At 32.5% G+C, this 21,137-nt stretch overlaps 2 protein-coding genes across 2 annotated transcripts in view; both read right to left on the reverse strand.

Annotated features, from left to right (window-relative positions):
- Positions 1-9,071, reverse strand: part of LOC133189607 (receptor-type tyrosine-protein phosphatase T-like) — a 47,689-nt gene extending 38,618 nt beyond the window's left edge. The window contains exons 1-9 of the mRNA XM_061324995.1: positions 8,991-9,071; positions 6,248-6,850; positions 5,977-6,082; positions 5,564-5,855; positions 5,275-5,362; positions 4,788-4,864; positions 4,158-4,194; positions 3,334-3,434; positions 487-627 (exon numbers count right to left, since the gene is read on the reverse strand). Of these exons, the coding sequence (XP_061180979.1) occupies positions 487-627; positions 3,334-3,434; positions 4,158-4,194; positions 4,788-4,864; positions 5,275-5,362; positions 5,564-5,855; positions 5,977-6,082; positions 6,248-6,850; positions 8,991-9,063 (1,518 nt within the window). The 5' untranslated portion in view covers positions 9,064-9,071. The remainder of the gene's footprint in view (positions 1-486; positions 628-3,333; positions 3,435-4,157; positions 4,195-4,787; positions 4,865-5,274; positions 5,363-5,563; positions 5,856-5,976; positions 6,083-6,247; positions 6,851-8,990) is intronic.
- A 10,154-nt stretch (positions 9,072-19,225) lies between these two features.
- Positions 19,226-20,899, reverse strand: LOC133189770 (MAP7 domain-containing protein 2-like). Its single transcript, XM_061325171.1, has 3 exons — positions 20,676-20,899; positions 20,335-20,507; positions 19,226-19,470 (listed from the first exon to the last, which is right to left on the reverse strand). The coding sequence occupies exons 1-3, from the start codon at positions 20,897-20,899 to the stop codon at positions 19,226-19,228; spliced, it is 642 nt and encodes a 213-aa protein (XP_061181155.1).
- Between the last annotated feature and the right edge of the window lie 238 nt (positions 20,900-21,137).

The following is a 21,137-nucleotide window of genomic DNA, read 5'->3' on the forward strand; positions in this document are numbered from 1 at the left end:
TTGGGTATTCCGGATTTGGAAAATTTATTAAAATCATTTAATGTTGCACAATTGGGTGTGTATATTATATATTTGTACATTTTTGCACATATAGCCAAAATCATGCATTTATTTATTTGTTGACATGTAAATATATTATATTATATTATATCATGATATATTTTTATATTTGTATTTCTGAATTTGAGAGATAAATATATATAGGATCTCCCATGATTTTATGTTTGTGGTCGCCAAGGCTCGAGGGTAAATAAGAAACAACTCGTTGGATAAAAATCATACCCAACCATAAATCATAGGATATTTTTTAATCACATGTTTCATATATGAATCCACATTATTTTACTTCACCATTCATGCAAAAACCAATCGTGACGTCACAACAGTGGTACATGAAAAAATATGAATGAGTGATATCCACAAAATAAAGGGGTAAATATGTGATAAATACATATATTTTTCTGTTGGAAATCTGATAATTCTTACTGGATTTTCATCCTCACTCCCGACCTGCTGCACAACCAGGTATCTAATTGTATAGTTTTCATAATTGTCCTGAGATTCCAATCGAATCACAATATCACCAAACTTATCCTCTTCCTCAGGCCAGTACTTAAGGCATTTCATCTGCATGAAAAAACATCTTTTTCATTTCCTTTACATGAAACTTTATAATATTTTAGAATCATTTAAATGTACGGTTATTACTTTTCATTGCTTGCTTTACATTTTTGGGTCCACTAGGATATAACCTATTTGGCGAATTTCTTGTTATGAATGATGTAACCAAAAGAATTATATTCACCAAGGTTGTAAAATCGTTAGTGAGATTAAGAACAAAATTGAAACCCACGAAATAATATTATTCCACTTTATCTTTAATAAGAGGGCCAAAGGGACTTAATGGTCACCTGAGTATAGTACAACACTGTAAACGATCCACAGATGTATAAATAAAACAAAATATACCGCTAGATGAAGCAATGTTGCCCAAGAGCAAGAAAAAGCACGACCAGGGATAAAAAAAAAATAAATAAATAGTCAAGTAGTCCGTATAACATGTCTAAAAGAAGATCCGCCTACCTGCCTGTACCCCCTCCCTCTTATTTGTCACTATATAAACTAAACAAAAAAATAGAGCCTGAGCACTGTTATTGAACTCATCTCATTCCCCTTCACAATGGCTTCTTTTGGTTATTGAAGAATATTGCATATATATAAAGATAAGGTATTTTTGTCTCAAGTTTATTTATCTATTATTTATAAATCTACACGACCATGAAAGCAATAAAAATACTATTTGAATAATATATTTTAAAAATTCTTTTACCATTCCCATTTTATTGATCTTTCAGTGACATTATTAACAGTAATCAATCATCATAGGTGAATAGCAAAGGGTAATCACTTCTCTCAGAAGAATACAAATTAAAAGAACCCCTGGCCAGCACCAGATCACTGGACCATGTGGTCCAGAATTTCCCAAATATAAACGAAATAATGCATTTTCATCATAGATTCAAACACAATCCCATCCTAACACAAAAATCCCTGACCAAGGGGCCATGAAATTCATAATACTGGAAAAGGCAAACTTGCTCATCATTATAATGCACTTAGTTTATCTGCTAAATACTAGAACTTAGGAGCACAGAAGCTTTTCGAAGATGTAATGCATTTTCACTCTATAATCATAAGAGCCCCATCCTAAAACCAGAGTCAAGGGGCCAAGTTACTCGTAATTTTGGAAGACGCATTGTTGCACATCATAACTATGCATTTAGTCTGTTTGCTAAATACCCTTAGATAGATTAGACTTTCAAAGAAAAAATGAAATTTCACTATATACTCAACAGAGCCCCGCCCTAACACCAAAACCCCTGACCAAGGGGCTATGAATTTCATAATTTTGGAAGAGACATACTTGCTCATCATAACATACAATTTGTTTTCCTGCTAAATACCAAGGGGCCCAGAAGAAGCTATTTAAATTACTTATGCATTTTGCCATCTGATCAATAAAGCCCACCCTTTCACCAGAATCTCTTACCCAGGGGTCATAGAATTAACAATTTTGGAAGAGGCACCCTTGCTCATCATAACAATGTATTTAGCTTATCTGCTAAATACACAAAAAGCAATGACGATTTTCAAGGAATTAATGCATTTTGACTATATACATGTAATCCAAAGAGATCCGCCCTAACCCCAGAATCTTGGCCCTGGAGCCATATCATTAAACATTTTGGAAGAGATTTACAAAAACAATAATGCATTTTCACTTTATAGTCAATAGAGCCCCACCCCACTTTCAACATAAGAGCCGCTGACCAAGGAGCCACAAATTTCACTATTTTGGAAAAGGTACTCTTGCTCATAATAATCGACATGCAATTCGTTTATATGATAAATACGCGGGAGCAAAGAAGATTTTCAAAGAATGGGTTTGCATTTTCACTATATGATCATTATAGACCCCATCATAATCACCAAACAGAACCCCTGAAACAGGGATCATGAAATACATAATTCTGAAAAAAAATTCACCCTTGCTCATCATAATTTTGCATTTAGTTTGTACACATCATACTCAAGAGCCTAGAAGGATTTTCAAAGAAATAATGCATTTTCAGTACATAATAAATAGAACCAAGAGCCCCTAACCCTGGGGTCAAAATTTTTGTAGAGGTGTTTTGTTTGTATGTTGTTTAACGTCCCTCTCGAGAATTTTTCACTCATATGGGAAATTTTGTCCTATACTCGGCACTTACGGCCATTGAGCAGTGAGGGATCTTTTTCGTGCCAGCACCTACTGCGACACGGGACCTCGTTTACACGGTCTCATCCGAAGGACCGGTCTCCACGTCCCACAGTGGGATTCGAACCCGCGACGTAAGGATCAACTACTTTTGCCGCGACTCTAGAGCAGACGCTCTAACCACTGCGCCACGCGGGCGACTTTTGGTAGATGTAATCTTACTGATAATAACAATGCACTTCGTTTATCTGCTTAATACCCAAAAGCAAAGAAGATTTTCAAGGAAATAATGCATTTTCCCTATATAATCAATAGAGACCCACGGTAACATGGGCCATGAAATTTACAATTTGGAAAGAGGCACCATTGCTCATCATAGCTATGTACTTAGTTTGTTTGCTTAATGCCGAGGAGCGTAGACAGTAATTTTCCAAAAAAATAATTCATGTTTACTATATTATAATCCTTAGAGCCCCCCTCCCAACGGCAAAAACAGATAGCAATAGGTCACCTTAGTGACTCAGGTGACTTAAAAACATTTTATGTGCTTATGAAAGCATTATTAAATATCTCACATGATCGCCTTCAAATAAATTTGTTAGCATCACAATTCTTGAACTGTTTTCCTGCCAAATCATCCTCCAGAAATCAACCAATGTTGCGGGAGTAAATGGTCCTATATAAAAGGTAGTCTTTAGTAGTTTACAACATTATGAGTGAAAATAAAATAAAAGATGTGAGATAATGAATCTAATCTGAGGTTGAAAAAAGTTTTGAAGGAAAAAAAACTGCCATTTTGCTAAATTCACTGCATTTCATTTGATTTGATCAAGTATTGAAAAGTAAGATGTTTATTAGGATGAAGAGGAACATGCAAATGAAGACATATAAAATTAAAAAAAAAAACGAACAATAACATGGATTTATGAATGAAGGAGCAGAAGTTGTTGAAATTATATAGTAAATTACAAAGAGTGATAAAGATTACGACAGGTAATGGTGAAATAGGCTTCATGGCATTGAATATGATACTTGTTTGTTTTTTTTTTAGGGCCTTAAGACACAACATAATGTGTCGCAAATACTTACATATTGTAGACTATTCATGTGTTTTCATTTTTATCAACAATAAAAACTGTTAGTATTTTAAATAAGGTGTTATCAATGTCATAATGCATGAAGTTGCTTTAAGGCATGAACTTGAAGTAAATGTATGTATATTATTTTTTTTTTATTCTCAAAAGTTGAACTAGAATCTCATTGAAATTAAATATTCTGCTTACTTAAGCTTTTGTTTAAAAAAATTGTTGTCTGTAGTATTTCGATTCCTTAGAGATATTCTTTTTAAATCTGGATTTGGATTTTACATGCATGCAGTATAATATTTTCTTATATTTACCCTGGGCTGCAATATAGGTAGGATTTCCTTTAATACCCTGTAAAAATGAGAATAAAGCCTTAGGGTATTTTAAGGTCTTTAGGTCTTACTATCTGGGATGCTTACACCTATCATTGCATGGGTCGTATCTTTGACTGACATTTTTCACACTACTTGTAAGGCCATTATTTTCACACTGAAGTAGACTACGAATTAGACTTCGTCTACCTGACCAACGGCGGCCACGGCGGATGTGACTGACTGACAGCGAATCCGTAATCCAGGCACATGATCCCACCTCTGGAATTTTCAGGGGTCTATGTTTTATGCCCTGTTCACAAATCTGTATTGTTTGTATGTTTTTAAAATCGACTACTGTGCGTTATCTTCACCTTTTAAATGTAGGTATTATTTTTTCATATTCTCAAAAGCTGAACTAATATCACATTGAAATTAAATATTCTACTCCCGATTTGTATTATCTAAATGGACTTTGAACAGTTCGTTATCTTATTGAAAACCCAAAGGTCTTTTTTAAATACTGGTTTTATAAAAGCGTTTAAAATATTTCACTTGTCGAATTATTTTTATTTATATAAGATAAGATTAATATTACTGAAAATAAAAATAAAATTAAACACTATTCCTGACCTCGACATAACAAGCATTAATATAGTCATTTCTTCCTTGTCCTTCGGAAGTGCTAAGTACAACCCGACAAAAATCATCTACAACAAAAAGAGCATCATTGTAGATAATTCATATATTGAACAAATATTTCCTTATGACGTACTTCATCATTGAATGTACATTTTTATTTTTTTAAATAATGAAAGCCTATTTTCCTCATAATGGGTATAAAATGGCGCTATATATTCGTACCTAATCTGTAACCATGTTAACAATCAACTATTTACTAGTAATCATGAGTTTTATTATAAAGAATTGTTTATATATATAGTACTTCTTATAATCTACGTACACTTTGTTTACAGTTTTATGTTTATTATCTATTACAGTACATGATTAGCATATATGTACACAGACAAAACGCATTACATCACTGCAACATTTTGTATTTCCGATTTATCATTCATATTGTGGAAAAGAATTTATATGAAACAGAGCGATAACTTACAAGGATATACGTATCTATAGCGGTTCTTAGAAATGTTCTCTTTCTTTACAGCCTCTGTGTATAGTTCCATTAGCCCAGTCGGTATTTTCTAAAATGATTCAAATTTTAGCTTGAACTCATCAAAAAGAAATTAAAAGCTTTCTTAAACAAAATAATAAAAAAAAATAATAACATTTTTACTTTAAGGAAAACTTTTCAAATTTAAAGGAGATTTAGTAAATTTCATTAATTTAGCTGATAATTTTTTTCAGTAAACTCAAATGGCTGTTGCAAGAAATGCAAACTCTACCGCGAATTCTTCTTCCTCAAAGACGTTGTTTTCACGTCTGATGCTGTGGTACTCAATGAATGTGTCCACTGGGATCCTATGAGCTATGGTATTAGTATACTCCACATCTAGTCTTTGAATTTCATCAATGACAATGTCGTCTGCCTGAGTTATTTCTTCGAGAAATATCGTGTTGGCCTCGTTCCCCAGAATGTGCTGTGGTACAACATGGTTTAATGGCTGCTCTTCTCTAGGTCCATTCTCCTGAGAATCTAAGGCTCTAACGATCTCTGATTTTCTTAATACTTTCAATCTGCGTAGTGATCGAAATAATTCTAATTTATAAAGGTGATGGAAAATGCATGACTTTGAGAGTTCAAACAATTAGCATCATTTGAATTCAAAAAACAATATAAATTCATTACAATAAATACCTTTTGATCAGTAGAAGAATAAGAAGCAGTACCAAAATTATCATTCCAAACAGTACTGCCAATAATAGGTCATTCTTTTCTTTGTTTCCAGAATTCATTAGACTTTCTGGTCAAGAGAGAATGAAGAATGTGTTTATTCATTATATAAACTGTCAGAAATGAGCATTTAATATAATTCCTTTATTTCAATCAAATGATAAAATTAAAAAAAAATACATAGGATTTTTATCGAAATAAAGTAAGATTTTAAAATTCATGGTAAATTACTCACGAGAAGATGTGTTGATTGTTGTGGTGCCAATCATTGTTTTATTAAACAATACGCATATATTAGGGCATGAAGTGCAAGTCTTATTCACATTTATATCACATGACTTTTTCGAACACGATGTACAATTGATACCCCTACAGTCTGAACAGTTCGTGACAACTCTATTCGGACAATTATCCCATCTCTGACTTCTATCACAAACATCACATTTATCGCAACTCAAACACTTAGAAATGGATTCGATGCATTTCAAACAAGATGGCGGTTTGAAGAGCTCTGATTTACATTTATAACAAGCGCCTGTTTCCTTTTCACAATCTCCTCTACACTTCTCACTACAAGACTTGTTGCAATTTACACCATGCCATCCAATTTTACAAGGTTTACACGTTTGTCCATAATATCCTGGATAACATGAGCTGCAAACTCCATTATTTATGTCACACTTTCCATCTGAACAGTTATATGGGCAATTTTTATCACAGGATTTACCGTACCAGGAAGAATTAGCACAAGTCAAGCAGAAGCCACTTGCAGGGTCGCAAGTTCTGCAGGATTTATTGCAATTTTTGCAATTTTCACCGTAATGGCTTTCGTTACAGTCTTCAAAAAAATATAGAATAGCGTTATTAGAAAACAGCGATTCAAAAATGTCTGTATTACAGACCCTCAATCAAATTAATTTTTTTTGTTAACACATTTGCCCCTTGCGCCCTTAGAAGTGTCTAACTCTTATGTTATAAATGCAACATGTTTCTATACAGCGTTACTTTTATTTAAAACAAAAACAAAGAAGTGTTCTCCTGAGTTTCATATAACGACTTTAAAAAAACTTTTTATGTAAACTTTTTCCAAGCAGCACCCGTATTCATTGTTACTCTAGTGAATGGATGTAAACTCTAGGTTGTTTGCGGTAAATTTATCTTGTTGTAAGTAACATTCACTATTTTGAAATTTAAAACACATTTTTTATTCTAAAAATCAGCTCAGCTAGTATAAAATACCTCTCTCAAAACTAAAGTAACTAGAACAAAAACGTTGATTCTTCGATGTGTTATGAACCTTTATTCAAGAATTTCTTAAGATTTAAGGCCGTAATGCCTTTTAGTTACACATTATGAGGTAAAGTTAAGAAAAAAATGTTTGATTATGGATATTACATGTACGAAGTGGAGAAAATGGTATAAAACCATTCCTAGTAAAAATATTTTGATCTTCTATGGTAAAAACTTTGATTCACTACAGTAAAAACTTCCATGTTATAGTTAACTGTAGTAAACTATTTTAATAGTTTACAAAATTTTTGTCAAGGTAGTGCTTAAATGAATATCGCCAAATTATAAATTCAGATGTTTAAGAAAATGTCAACTCTGACAATGCTATTTCATTCTCTAATTAATTCATGAAATTGGTTCTTAAATTTGAATATTCTTAAAGAAGTACACACACATTTTATGCTAAATTACAGATTTTTTTAGAATCATTGAGAATTAAGTATTTTTTCAATGTTCTGGATTATTTTACTTCAACATTTATCGACGTAAACAATCTAGGTTTAGTTCGAAAGTAGAACTTATTATTAATCAGGGATAGTGGACTACTTATATGAAGGAATAATGCAATGATATTTAAGCATGTAGTAATATAGTATATCGTGTAAATACATGTATGCTAATTTTAATGTTTTCATATGAAAAGAAAAATAAATTACAATATATTTGTATTTTGCTGACATAATCATTTCCAGAACTACTTTTAAAAATTCTAACTTGTGTTATATTTATTTACAGTGAAATATGAAGAGAACTATAATTTTTATGTGTAAAGTTTATTTGGAATGATTTTTTTATCTACAGAAAAGGAAAATCAGGCGACATGTCGAAAAATTTTCTGAAAACACTTTCATAATATGTGTTTTAACTTAATTTGAAGGAATAGAGTGGGACTACGGGGAAAAGATATTATTATTAATAAAAAACAGTAACATATAGAAGACGTACAATTCCTCACAGTGGCAAGTACTGTTTGGTCAAAAGTATAATATCAATTCTATTTTTATAAAAAATAGAAGTTAAATCAAGGATCAGCAGACATGTACACGACATTTGGTAAACCCAGTTCTATTGGACAAGAAGATTCTAGGTTTGAAATTGAAGAAAACGAACAATTAAATCTGTGGACTTTTACTGTAATTACTGAATAGTCAAAAGGAGTAAAGGACAGGTAAAATTAATCGTATACAGGAAATCAAAATATTTTTCCCATTCTTTTAATGTAAGATTCTTATTTACAAAGAGATGGCTGCAGATGTGTAGCTCACTGTCTAATGATTAAAGTTGGACATTCAGAGAGCCAAAAATTGACAAAAATGCGCACGTTTCTCAATTTTTTCTCCGTATATTCAAACTGCCATCAATCGAAAACATGGGTACTTTTTTGGAATACAATTGATATACTTGTTTTCAATGGGCGATCTGTGTCTCTCTCATAGGCGTCGGAACCGGGGGGGGGGGGGGCTAGGGGGGCTTAGCCCCCCCACTTTTTTTGCAAAGATATACATAATATAGGCATTGAAAATTGGGGCTTACCTTTTTTCGTTGGTTTAGCCCCCCCCCCCCCAACTTTCAATTAGCCACCCCACTTTTAATTTGCTTCCGACGCCTATGTCTCTGGTCACCCATCCAACTTTTTTTTCAGATCAACGAGTTATAAATCTGCAGCTAGCAAAAGGGTAGCAGTTTACCTTTAAAAGAGAATTCATACAGTCGTAATACTCCCTGATCTCTTCTGGTGAGGGTTAGAGAATTCCCCCTCATCTGTTTAAAACAACACACTGTAATATTGTTTGTTGAGAGTGAAGCATTCACGGTGAAATTGGCACAGTACTGGTCAAGTGTATTATCTATATTAACGTTCAGGGAATATAGACCTACAAATGAAATGGTAAAGCTTATTTAGAAGCCATTTTCCTGTATTTAAGACTTAAGTAACACTGTACGTTTTAGTAATAATTGTCACAGGTACTTGTGGACAGGACCCCCCCCCCCCCCCCCCGAATATACCCCACAGGTCAAAAAATATTTTTATGTATTTTTTTCATAAATTATTCTTCTAGTACACATTTACAATGTATTCCATAAGAAAAATCCAAAAAATAACGCAGAATTAACGTTTTACTAAAAAAATCATACTCGCGGTATTTTATAATACCGCGAGTATGATTTTTTAGTAAAACGTTAATTCTGCGTTATTTTTTGGATTTTTCTTATGGAATACATTGTAAATGTGTACTAGAAGAATAATTTATGAAAAAAATACATAAAAATATTTTTTGACCTGTGGGGTATATTTGGGGGGGGGGGGGGGGGTCCTGTCCACAAGTACCTGTGATAATTGTATAATGAATAAGACTCAATTGCTTTCAGAGACAAGAAATGTCTCGTCGAAATGAATTATAGATAAGACTTGAAGCTCAGTTTGGTCATCTGTGAAGCAGACAAATTTAGTAATATTAAAAGTTCTGATCTTCTTAATAAATAACATGAAACATGTTTATTGTTGACACAATTCCAAATGATAGTGGTTTATATAGAAAATTCGAGAGGACCGGCAGATATAATGTATTAAAACAATATTTGTATGAGGAATGGGGAGTTATCATTCTTTGACAATTTTTAAGTTATTAGATTTTTCACTTGGCTCATCATTTGGCATATGATCTGATAATATTTTATATTGCATCTACCTGTATTATTCTATATAGGGAAAATACACAGGGAAAAAAGTATCAGTTTTGATCTTGGACCTTGAAGCTTGACAATGAACTATAGTTAATAACAGATAACATTAAAGATATAAACACCTGCTCTAATAACAAATGTAAAACAGGACATATTCCTTTCCGTATCAAATGCTATCTTCCAATAGTTATTCACGCCAGCCTTGGTGATGGTAAATGTGAAAGGATCTCCGTCAACAGCAAAAGAGGCATATTCCTCCTTGGAATATCTAGTTTTATGAGGCGCAGAAGACTGTGAAACTGATTCATACTGCAAAGCTGATAGTCCTGATACAATATAAAGCAAACTGATATTAAAGAGAATTGTTATAGATTTTTAAGTGAAAAACATTTTTATAATATGAAAAATACATAATAATATAATGTTGAAAGATTTATTTAAACGTACATGTAATTGAAATATCATTTTATCAAACATGTTAAGTTACATGGACAAATTAAGTATTCAACAAAATACAATATATCCATCGTGATTGTTAAGCACTAATGTGCGTAAAACATCCATCAACAATTGCTTTTGAAACATACATAAATGAATGAAAAGTTATAAAAACTCACTACCCATGGTAAAAATTATCAAATAAAAAAAAGCTAAATCTTCCGCTCCTGATTTCATGACTCCTCCTGCATAAAATAAATTACAAATAAATACGACTCACGTAAATTTTTGCAGTACTTTTGCGTCAATGGGTATAACTTCCTTCCTTGTCAGTAGATAATTATATTTGTATGTTAATGGGCAAATGGTCACGCTAATAATAACTTAAGCAAGAACGCAATGTTATTTGATTCACCTGATTCAATCACATTGTCTGTTTTACAAACATTATATGTATAACGTTGAAGTCATATAAAACGATCCATTTCTAATGTTTATCTTTTAATAATATATAGATTTTTTCCAATCAGAATATTTCCTAGAACTTTCTCAACATTTAAAATCATTTAAAATCAAACAATTACAGAAGTATAGGTACTGGAACATCTAATCTTTTGTTTGTTTCTTTTTTCTTTGTTTTGCTATAATTACATGTATGGGGGGGGGGGGGTTATAAAAATAATTTTAAATTGTATTTTGAAAATATCCATCTGCTATTTGTCAGAAAAATAATATAATGTAATTAAAAAAGAATGCCTGGTACTTAGTTTTCTTTGACGCAAGATTTGTTACCTAATGATAACTCTCTCTCTCTCTCTCTCTCTCTCTCTCTCTCTCTCTCTCTCCATAAAATGTCCACCTCTGGTATCTGAAGCTATGTAGTTATTAAACTAAAGACTTCTTTTAAGCACAAACAACATGGATAAGACTTTCTCCTAATACTTCTGTTAAATTTATAAATCTTGAAAACAATAATTGAATGTCCAACGTAATGTACAAAACATCGAATCCAGATGTTTACGTCTATTATTCTGCTACAAATTCATAACAGAATCGGTTTTTTTTCATATATTATGTTAAACAGAGTTATATTCAAGGGTAATATCTTATTTGCATCATACATGAACACTCTTATATTCGGGTTTTGACAAAATTATGACTGAATCGAATAATCATTAAACAAAGTAAACATGTTCATGTTTATTGGATAAATATAACATGTTAGAAAAAATAGAAACCTTCAATGAATAAAGTATGATACATAAGACCATTCACATTTACACGTTGAAAACAAATGGTCTTGTAAATATTTCTTTGATCCGTAGGTTTTGTTAATTAACTGTAATTGACAGCAAAATTGTCTAAAAGTTCTTTCTTATTCATTCATAGGAAAAAATGCACAAACATCCACACACACACTAGGAGAGGGCATGAGACTAGGGATATAGAAGTAAAAAAGAAATGTCATATATCTCTCCGACCAAACCAATAATATTTTTGTTTGACAATTTTTTTTTCTATTTAGTCCATACGTATGTAAATTTGCTAAAATGAAAAAGGTGAAGATAACGAACAGTGATCGATCTTAAAATATTTACAAACAATACAAATCTGTGAAGAGAGCATAAAACACGGACCCCCGGAAAGGTGGGATCAGTTGCCTAGGAGGAGTAAACATCCCCTGTTGACAGGTATGACCGGTTACCCGCCATGAGATCTATGTATTGGTCAGGTAGACGGAATAGTTCGTAGTCAAATTTAGTATTAATACAAAGGTCTAACAATTGGTATGGAAACCGAAAATTGGATGCGCGTCCTAAATTGGCCACTTGAAAACTTCTTCCTTTTCCATTTAAGATTGATAAGCACATATTTCCAAAAACAAGTCCTTGTGTGCTTTTATACTGTTGTCAACATTTAAACCTGTTCATTTTGATTTGAAGGTTCATTGTTTTTGATGATATAATTAACTACACTATTTATTGACATACAGATAATCCTTACGTAGTGCATATTGTTAGATTGATGATTAAAAAATCTATGCAGTTGATGAAATAAACACTTTAATTCATCATCAAGAAAGACACTTAACAAAATTTTAAAAAATGGGTTATGGTATTCTTCGTATGTTAAGTTGTGACTAAAATATGGTATCTGTATTCTGGAAGTATTTGTATCAACAAATGTAAGTATCTCATAACCGGAAATGTTGATAAAAAATAACCCACTTCTCTATCTCTCCTTTTCGATAGATTGAATTTTAACAATAACATTGAAAGAATTTCCTTGATTAACTACATATGCGTACAATTATTTTCATCATTTTTCCTGGTTTTACACATCTTGGATATATTGTCACTGTCAATAAAGACCCTACTTCTTTTATTTGTAAAGCAAAGAAAGACATACATGTACTTTTACTGACATAATATTAATCTCAATTATTATTTTAGTATTTATTCAAAATCACATGCATTGAATACTGTTCGTTATGTTATCTTCATATTTCATGCAAAAGATTGGGCTCCCAAATGTTATCTATTATTTAGTTTTCATGTTTTACCAAAGAACTGGGTACGTTAAGTATAACAGAGCGGCCCTGTCTCCAAATTTGATTTCAGTTTTTTACAAACATGCCTACGATTTGTCCTTTCAAAATCATTTTATTTTTTTTAATTATCACAAACCGTTTTTCCATCAGAGGTCTCGAAAAATGGGGAGTTTTCTTTAGAAATTACAAATTTTGACGTGATAACGTCATCACGGCGTTATTGATTTTAACGTTACGTTAAAAGAAATCTGTAAATTCTCTGAACCGGAAACTATTTACTTTAACCTGCCTTATGTTCCAGAAAAAAATTTTGAACTTTTATTTCAATTCATCGTAATGTATCTTTGATAGCTGGAAGGAGTAAAATAATTTAAAGGAAATATAATTTTATTACAAACGATTTCATCAGACAAGTAATGAAGCTTGATTCATCCATACAGACGAGACAAGGTAGTACTTCTTTTAAAATTGTGCTCGTATCAAATTTATCATTTTTTTTTTATGTAAAAATGTCCTAATGATTTCTTCAATCATTTTCCGCATTGTCTATGAAGTTACATTACATGAATCAGTATTAAAAAGAAAATTGGAACGTCCCGTATAAAGTTGTCAAAATTGGATTTTTGGCAATGAAAGAGTCAACATCACTCCCCTTTTCCATTCCAACAAATGGCAGCGCTATTAATTTCGTATTTTCTATTTTTTTTTTTTTTTTTTTTTTTTTTTTTTTTTTTTTTTTTTTGGATAAACGTATAAATTACTCACTACTACGGGGTTACGAGGTGTCTGAAACTGCGTTAAAAAAATTTTCTCTGATGTTAGGATTTCTTTTATAGATCGTTATTTATTCATTCCAGTGGATCCGCTTTACTGCACGGTTCATGTAAAATACCCTAACCAGGAACAATCCCCAGTATACTTACACACAATCACTTTCTATGTTAAAACCACAAAAGGAGACCGGTTATAAGAGTCCTGATTGATGAGGCCATTCAAAGTTTTTTCTTTGTTTAGCGACCATCCTAACCTATCTTCCTATCCGAGAAAACACACAAACCAAAAGCGGAAAAACGTAGCATTTTCAGAACAGTTATAGAATTTCTTATTATCATTTGAGACCTCTCCTCGCCATAAAACTTAGTTAAACTACTAGTTTATTGAAATAAAAAAAAATTAATACACCACTTAAAAAAGAGAGATGTCAATCCCAAAAGAGTAAAATGCATTTCAGAGATTCGTATTTGTTGATTTTAATTTGAGTTAACTTTGTGTTTGCGTTTCAAAGCTTTTTATTTATCAATTTTAATTTGTGTTTGTTTTTAATTTCATAACCTCAAAATTAATTCGTCCGCGTACACTGCACATAAAAAAAAAAACTTGGAATGGCCTTATCATAACTTGCGTTACAGACCTTGAAAAATTTTGCTTCAAATAAAAATCGTGAATCTCCGAAGGCTTAAAAAAGGGGTGTGCGATTTGTTTAGATCAATTTTACGATGAACAAAATATTTTATATAGCCAATGCTAATAATTTAATTTTAGAGACAAACACATTAATTTGCATGTACATACTCATTACTTGATTCACAAAATCGAAAATTATATGCCTAAATCTGCGTAGTGAATTCGACAGGAAATGCACACGAATCCTCGGGAAGGGATTCAGAAGCCTGAAGCACACTCTAACGGTCACAATTCCCTAAAACTAAAAGCTATAAAAATAAGGATATAATATTATATGTATGATTTAAATATAGAGTTTATCCGCGTCAGCTATGAAAATATGCGCATGTCGTCTTCAAAGCAATGCAGCATGAAACGGCAGACACTTGCATTGATATCGATCAGTAAAAGATCGATCAACGGTCACAGTCCAGTGGGGAGCCAAAGGAAATTGGAAAGGGATGTATTTAGTTTTAAATCAAATTCTTGATATAATTTTTTTATTGGTACTCATTACAGTACATGTATAATTTGATTATCAGTAAGCCCCCCCCCCCTTTCTATTTACATGAGACAAAATACAAATAATTGAAATGCAGAATAACAGAACACTCAAATAGAAGAATCAAAATTCACTTTCACGTCCCTTTTTATAAGCTACATAGAGATTTTATTTCTAGTTCAGTTATCAAATCTTATGTTATTTTGTTACTTGTGGGAACAATATGCAAAACACGACACAGTGCTTCTTTATAGAGTTATCCTTGCCATTCCCGGATTATATCACTAGCTTGATTATGTTTCTTTTTCATGTAAGTGTCTGATAAATTTAAAAAAAAAATCTTTAAAAATATACCTAACAAACTGCTGACATGAATTCCAAGACGATACATCACGTCATCTACTAAGACAAAAACTGCATTAAAATAGATAAAGATTTTCTTTAGAACTCCTCCCTATGTTTACATGTTACATAACCGTAGGTAAGATACATGCATTTGATAAATTATTATTTCAGTGACAATGATAATTTTATCACTTCCTTTGGATACATTAACTCTCTGGGGCATTTCCTTGTGCATTTGTCCTTGTAGTAACGATAAAATACTTTAATTCGTTTTTTTTTCTGGAACGGATTATCATCACAGACGGACTTTGAATCTTTAAAATTTAGTGGTAATGTGCACCGCCGTTTTCACAGAGGTGATATTGGACAGGACGCTCCTCCAGCCCCGATAAACATCTATTGGAATACTAAACATATTTCCTATGAAATACATTACTATTATTTTATGGATAATCTGGATAAAATCCTTTTAAAAATACTCACTTCAAGATTAACAATAGTGTACATGTAGTTAATATGTACATTCATTTTTTATACAGATAAATATCTATAGAGTAATCTTTTTTCTTTTTCTTTTTCATTTCAAGACTTGGAATGCCTTAAAATGAATTAGGAATACAATTTCTGAAAAAAAAATAACGAGTTAAACCATCGATTATGGAGCGGAAAGGAGGTGTCTTGTCCACAAGTAATGCAAGATCGTGTTTGTATTTCTTACAGAACTGCATGGGAACAGATAATCTTTATTTATAGACAATAAAAAAGGTTGATTGTATCATGTTTCACTTAAATTGTCATAGAAAATACCGAAAGCGTACACCACTGTATACGTTTTTCAAGCCTTATAGACTAATGGTCAACATAATTATCTAAAATTCCTTGTAAATTATAAATTAAACCCAATTTTACTTGAAAACACTGATGTCAATATTCCGATCAGCATGATAAATGTATATATAACTAATAAGTGTAAATACATGTAAGAACTTTTCCATTCCCAGCTGCTGACCTTCAATAAGTAAATATAGGTCAGCAGTGGCAGATTTAGAAGTATTTTGTCATATATAAAACACTTCCTGATAATGCGATAAAACACTAGAATCCTTTCTGACATAATCAATTTTGTCAAATAAAAATCTGCAACAATACAGTGACAAGGATAATAAGTTTTGAAAAGAAATTTTCAAATGGTGACTGCTATACATGTAAGCCAAGCTTCCACCCCCCCCCCCCCCCATTGTGTTTTGACATTCATGAACCCCAGTCATATATAAATTGAAAACGAATAAAACATGCTTTAAAAAAGCTGATGATTTTCAATAAAAATGTTAAAAATAATTTCTTCTTGAAGTCAAATAAAGTCAATGTCCACTATGAAAGAGACGCGCGTTTTAATTGCAGGTACATTGTACATAGGATTAAATGTAAATTGATTGTGTGAACCATCCCAACTTATGTCGTTAAATTACTTTTTCAACGCTGTAAATATTGATTGAATAGTTATCATAGTTGCGAAGACTGAAGAAATTGTTTCAAGTACATATATTTTCAACATGATTGCTCTTTGTGACGTCATTTTTTCAATGCATTGCGTCACTAATTTACATGTAATGTCCCATAGTAAATTTCACTGAGAAAGGTTCATATGGTTTTCATTTGCCTAAATAATTGTATTACAAATGTACATTAATTTTTTTTTTCAAATGCAGGATTGAATTTAAAAGACAATAAAAAATATAATGAAGCCTTCAGATATAGAATTAAACAATTAATTTCTTTAAAAATATAGATTTTATTGTGGAGAAAAGGTGACGTCTATCCAAAAATGCAGCATTTTTTACTTCAATTTTTTGGAAAAACGGATGTGGCCGCACTTCTGTAAGGTTATTTTTTCTCTTTAATATTAAAAATCGTAGTGTATTTGTTCTTTCTGCAAAGTTTCGCATACATACTCGGATGCGGCCATATCGAAATATAGACTTGAAGAGGAGGAAAACGTCCAAAATAGGGGAATTCCGGAATATTAGACCGGTTTTGAACATTATATAAATGAAAGGGCACGTGAGTTGAGAAAAATTTGTTCCCATTTCACACACAGGGAAACCTTAACACTTAATTGATACAGTTGATAGAATGTAATCGTACGTTTAATTTTTGCCGATTTTACAGGGCCGTAAATCGGTCTTAACGTACCCAGCTCTTTGAAAAATATATAATACGTGTAATTAAAGCTTCCTAACTAAACCTTAGAAAAATGTCTTCCAAGGCATAATATCTGGTTGAACAAGGCTTACGAAATTTAAATAATATCTTTTGAGAAACTGGTTTTAATTAGATAAAATTTAAATTTAAATCCAGCAAATTCCTTGATCAAAATAGAGACAAGTTTAGAATATCTTAATCACAGTTCCACCCAAATTTTAAAAACTATATCATATGATTTTGTTATATACTAAAAGAAAAAGAAACGAAGTAAATTTTTGGAGTGAATTAATGCTATTTTTTCGAACGTACTTCCGGTATTGTTATCTTACATTTAATAGAGAGGTTAAGCATTTGACTGTGTGCGTCTACGTGTACGTGTAAACCTAGAAGTGTTTTTACAGGTACGCGTAACTAACATCGTGTTCTGTTTAACAAACAGCACGTGTACGGGTACGTGTAAAGCATTTTGTAATAAAATATTTCATTGGATAAAAAAATCAAAATAAACAAATCAAAATAAGTTTTCCATCTCTGTGATTGTAAATTAAAATGGCGCAAAATTTGATGTTACTTGCATCTTTGGAGGATGATGCTGACCTTTTACTGTTGGCGAGTGTTGGCGATGAAAAAGATTCATCAGTTTATCGGCAGTTAAAGTTTGATGAACTAAGCAATGAACAGTTCCGTAATTTATTTAGATTTAAAAGAGAAGATGTGAATGGTTTGTGTGAAGCGTTAGATTTACCAAGAAAGATTGTGTGCCAAAACAGGACTGTATGTTCTGGAATAGAAGGTTTGTGCATTCTTATTCGCCGATTAGCGTACCCAAGTAGATTACAAGACCTTTCGCATATATTTGGGAGATCAACTGCTGAATTATCATACATTTTTAACACTGTCCTTAATTTCATTGATACAAGCCACGGACACAGACTCGAGAGTTTAAATCAGCCTTGGTTGTCGCACGCAAAGTTGGATGAAATGGCCACAGCCATAAGTAACTGCGGAGCCCCGCTGTTAAGTTGATGGGGTTTTATAGACGGAACGGTGAGGCCAATATGCAGACCCCAATCTCATCAGCAGTTGGTGTTTAATGGCCATAAGAGAGTCCATGGTCTTAAGTTTCAGTGTATTACGACACCTGATGGAATGATAGTGCACCTCTTTGGTCCAATTGAAGGTCGACGTCATGATGCCGGTATGTTACGAGAAAGCGACGTTGAGCATCAACTGCAACAATATATGACAAAGGCAAATAATGATGTCTACTCCCTCCTCGGTGACCCCGCATACCCATTATCACCCTACCTAATACCCCCATTTCGGGGAGGTGTGATCTCAGCTAATCAGATGCGCTTTAACAAAAGAATATCGGCAGTGAGAGTGTGTGTAGAATGGACTTTCAGCAAAATTTTAACTCTCTTTGCTTTTCTTGATTATAAGAAGAATCAAAAACTGTATTTACAACCTGTTGGAAAGTATTACAGAGTAGCATCAATCCTAACTAACTGTCACACTATTCTCTATGGGAGCGAGACCGGGTCATTCTTTGGTATACCTCCGCCATCCCTACAAGAGTATTTGGCCTAAAACGTGCATCAACTACTAAGTACATGTATGAATGCATGATAATAGGCGGTTATGTGCAAAGGTACTAAACAGAACAGATTTTAAATGTGTCTTAATTTATTCATTTATAATTTATTCAGTTATAACATATGTGAATTATCACAGTACATGTACTTGTTTATTTGTTATTTATCTTTTGTTAATTTCTTTAACAAATCAATAAAAGCAAGTTTTTCTTGCTTTTCAATTTCCATCCTTTGCATCCTCTCTTGTCTATCCAGATCAAATTTGCCCTTTTCCAATTTTAGTTGTTCCTTTTTGAACTCCATTTCTTCGCTTTTTGTTCTCATTTCCATCTCGGTCTTTTCCTTTAAATAGTCGACGAGGAAAGTTTGGGAATTTTTCCTTTTTGGTGCCCCACACTCATCATCTGAAATTAATAAATTTCGAAAGAAGCAAATATATTCTACAACACAGACCGGGGGGGGGGGGGGGGGGGGGGGTTAAATACACGTAGATTGTATCTATAGCATGTAATTTACTTGTAATTGCAAATAAATTACCGGAATTTATTAGAGAATGCATACATTAAATATACTACAAGATAATGATGGTAAAAATATTTTCAAAAATATCATGTACACCGTGATATACATAGAGAATAATATATACCCTTTAATTTCCATATCACATCTTGTATCAGCTCGAGACGCAGCTAGTGGGCCGAAGGGCCGAGGGCTGACATTGGTTGAGGGTATGTTTTAGTATGTTTATTACATACTTGTAATAAACACAGCACACATGAACTTGAGAAAAATACAAATAAATAATCATGCGTGCCCCCCCCCCCCCCCAATTGAATAATTTTGCCGATATATAGAATACTATAGAAAACATGGCTATGCTTGTGCCCCTTCAATTAACAGGTCTGATGATTTTTTTGCTTGTCAAGGAATTTTTGGTAGTTCATAGTGCCCCCCCCCCCAAAAAAAAACTGAAAATGTATGGCTGTGTCCCCCAAACTAAAATTGCTTCCTACGGGCCTGTCATGCACTGACAAATGACATGTAGCCTATTGTATCAAAAACAGTAATTTAAAATTAAGAGAATACGAACAAATTTTTTTATAACTAGATGTATTACCATATGTATTGTTTTTTAAGGTTTAATCTACAAGGAGATATAAATCTGTATCAGCCCTGCAATTCTGCAATCAGGTAAATCGCATATGCAAAAAAGCTATTTTTATTACTAAGTATGTTGTAAATGTATGTAGTGTACTACATGTGCATACCTTTTTTTGGTGTCAGACACTCTAAGGCTCTCTTTCTTATTTCTTTCCCCATGTTCTCGGATTTTTCTTTCTTTTCTTTTTCTTCTTTCTTTCCCCTTTCTTCCTCTTCTTTCAACTCCAGTACTTCATCAAGTAAAGTGGTTTTTTCTGTTATTTCTTCATCAACACCAGATCTTAAAAATAGTACTTAATAATGAGTTTTCAAACTGTCTGAATTTATTATAAAATCAGATTTTTGGTCCACCCGCAATATTGTGTAACTAAAAACATAAACAAAGAGCGGATCCAACTAAAATATATGTGTAGTATTTATTCAGAGAGAGAAATAGAGAGATGTGTACCTTTTGAGATTCTCTCGGTTTTCTCTCTTATGCTGATCAATGAGTAGATGTGTCCGCTCTCTCACTCTCCTAGCATCTAGAATAAAATCAGGTGATGACAGGGTTGCAGCGATTTCTGCCCATTTGCTCTTGTTTTTCATGGGATTACTGGCGACAATTTCCCTCAGAAGCCGGATGTCATCCTCACTTTTAAACCGAATTTGTTTTTTCCTCTCGATATTCATTTCCCCCTAATTTTCAAAGAAGATTGAAAGAAATACAGGTATTAAAATAAACATAGAAATTGTATTAGTGATTGAGGATTTGGGTTCTACAGAGGGGGGTGGGGGCATATTCTGTAAATAAATATTCTGGACCTTCACTCCCATTTTCCGGAAATAAAGTTTGGAATTTAGGCCGTCAACTCAACTGGTGCTAACCCAGGGTTTAATAGACCTTTTTTGTACAGGGTTCTGTACCCTT

The sequence above is a fragment of the Saccostrea echinata genome, unplaced genomic scaffold (genome assembly GCF_033153115.1).
Source record: "Saccostrea echinata isolate AGI-Se365-2 ecotype Australia unplaced genomic scaffold, CSIRO_AGI_Sech_v1 ptg000019l, whole genome shotgun sequence".
Lineage (NCBI taxonomy): Eukaryota > Metazoa > Mollusca > Bivalvia > Ostreida > Ostreidae > Saccostrea > Saccostrea echinata.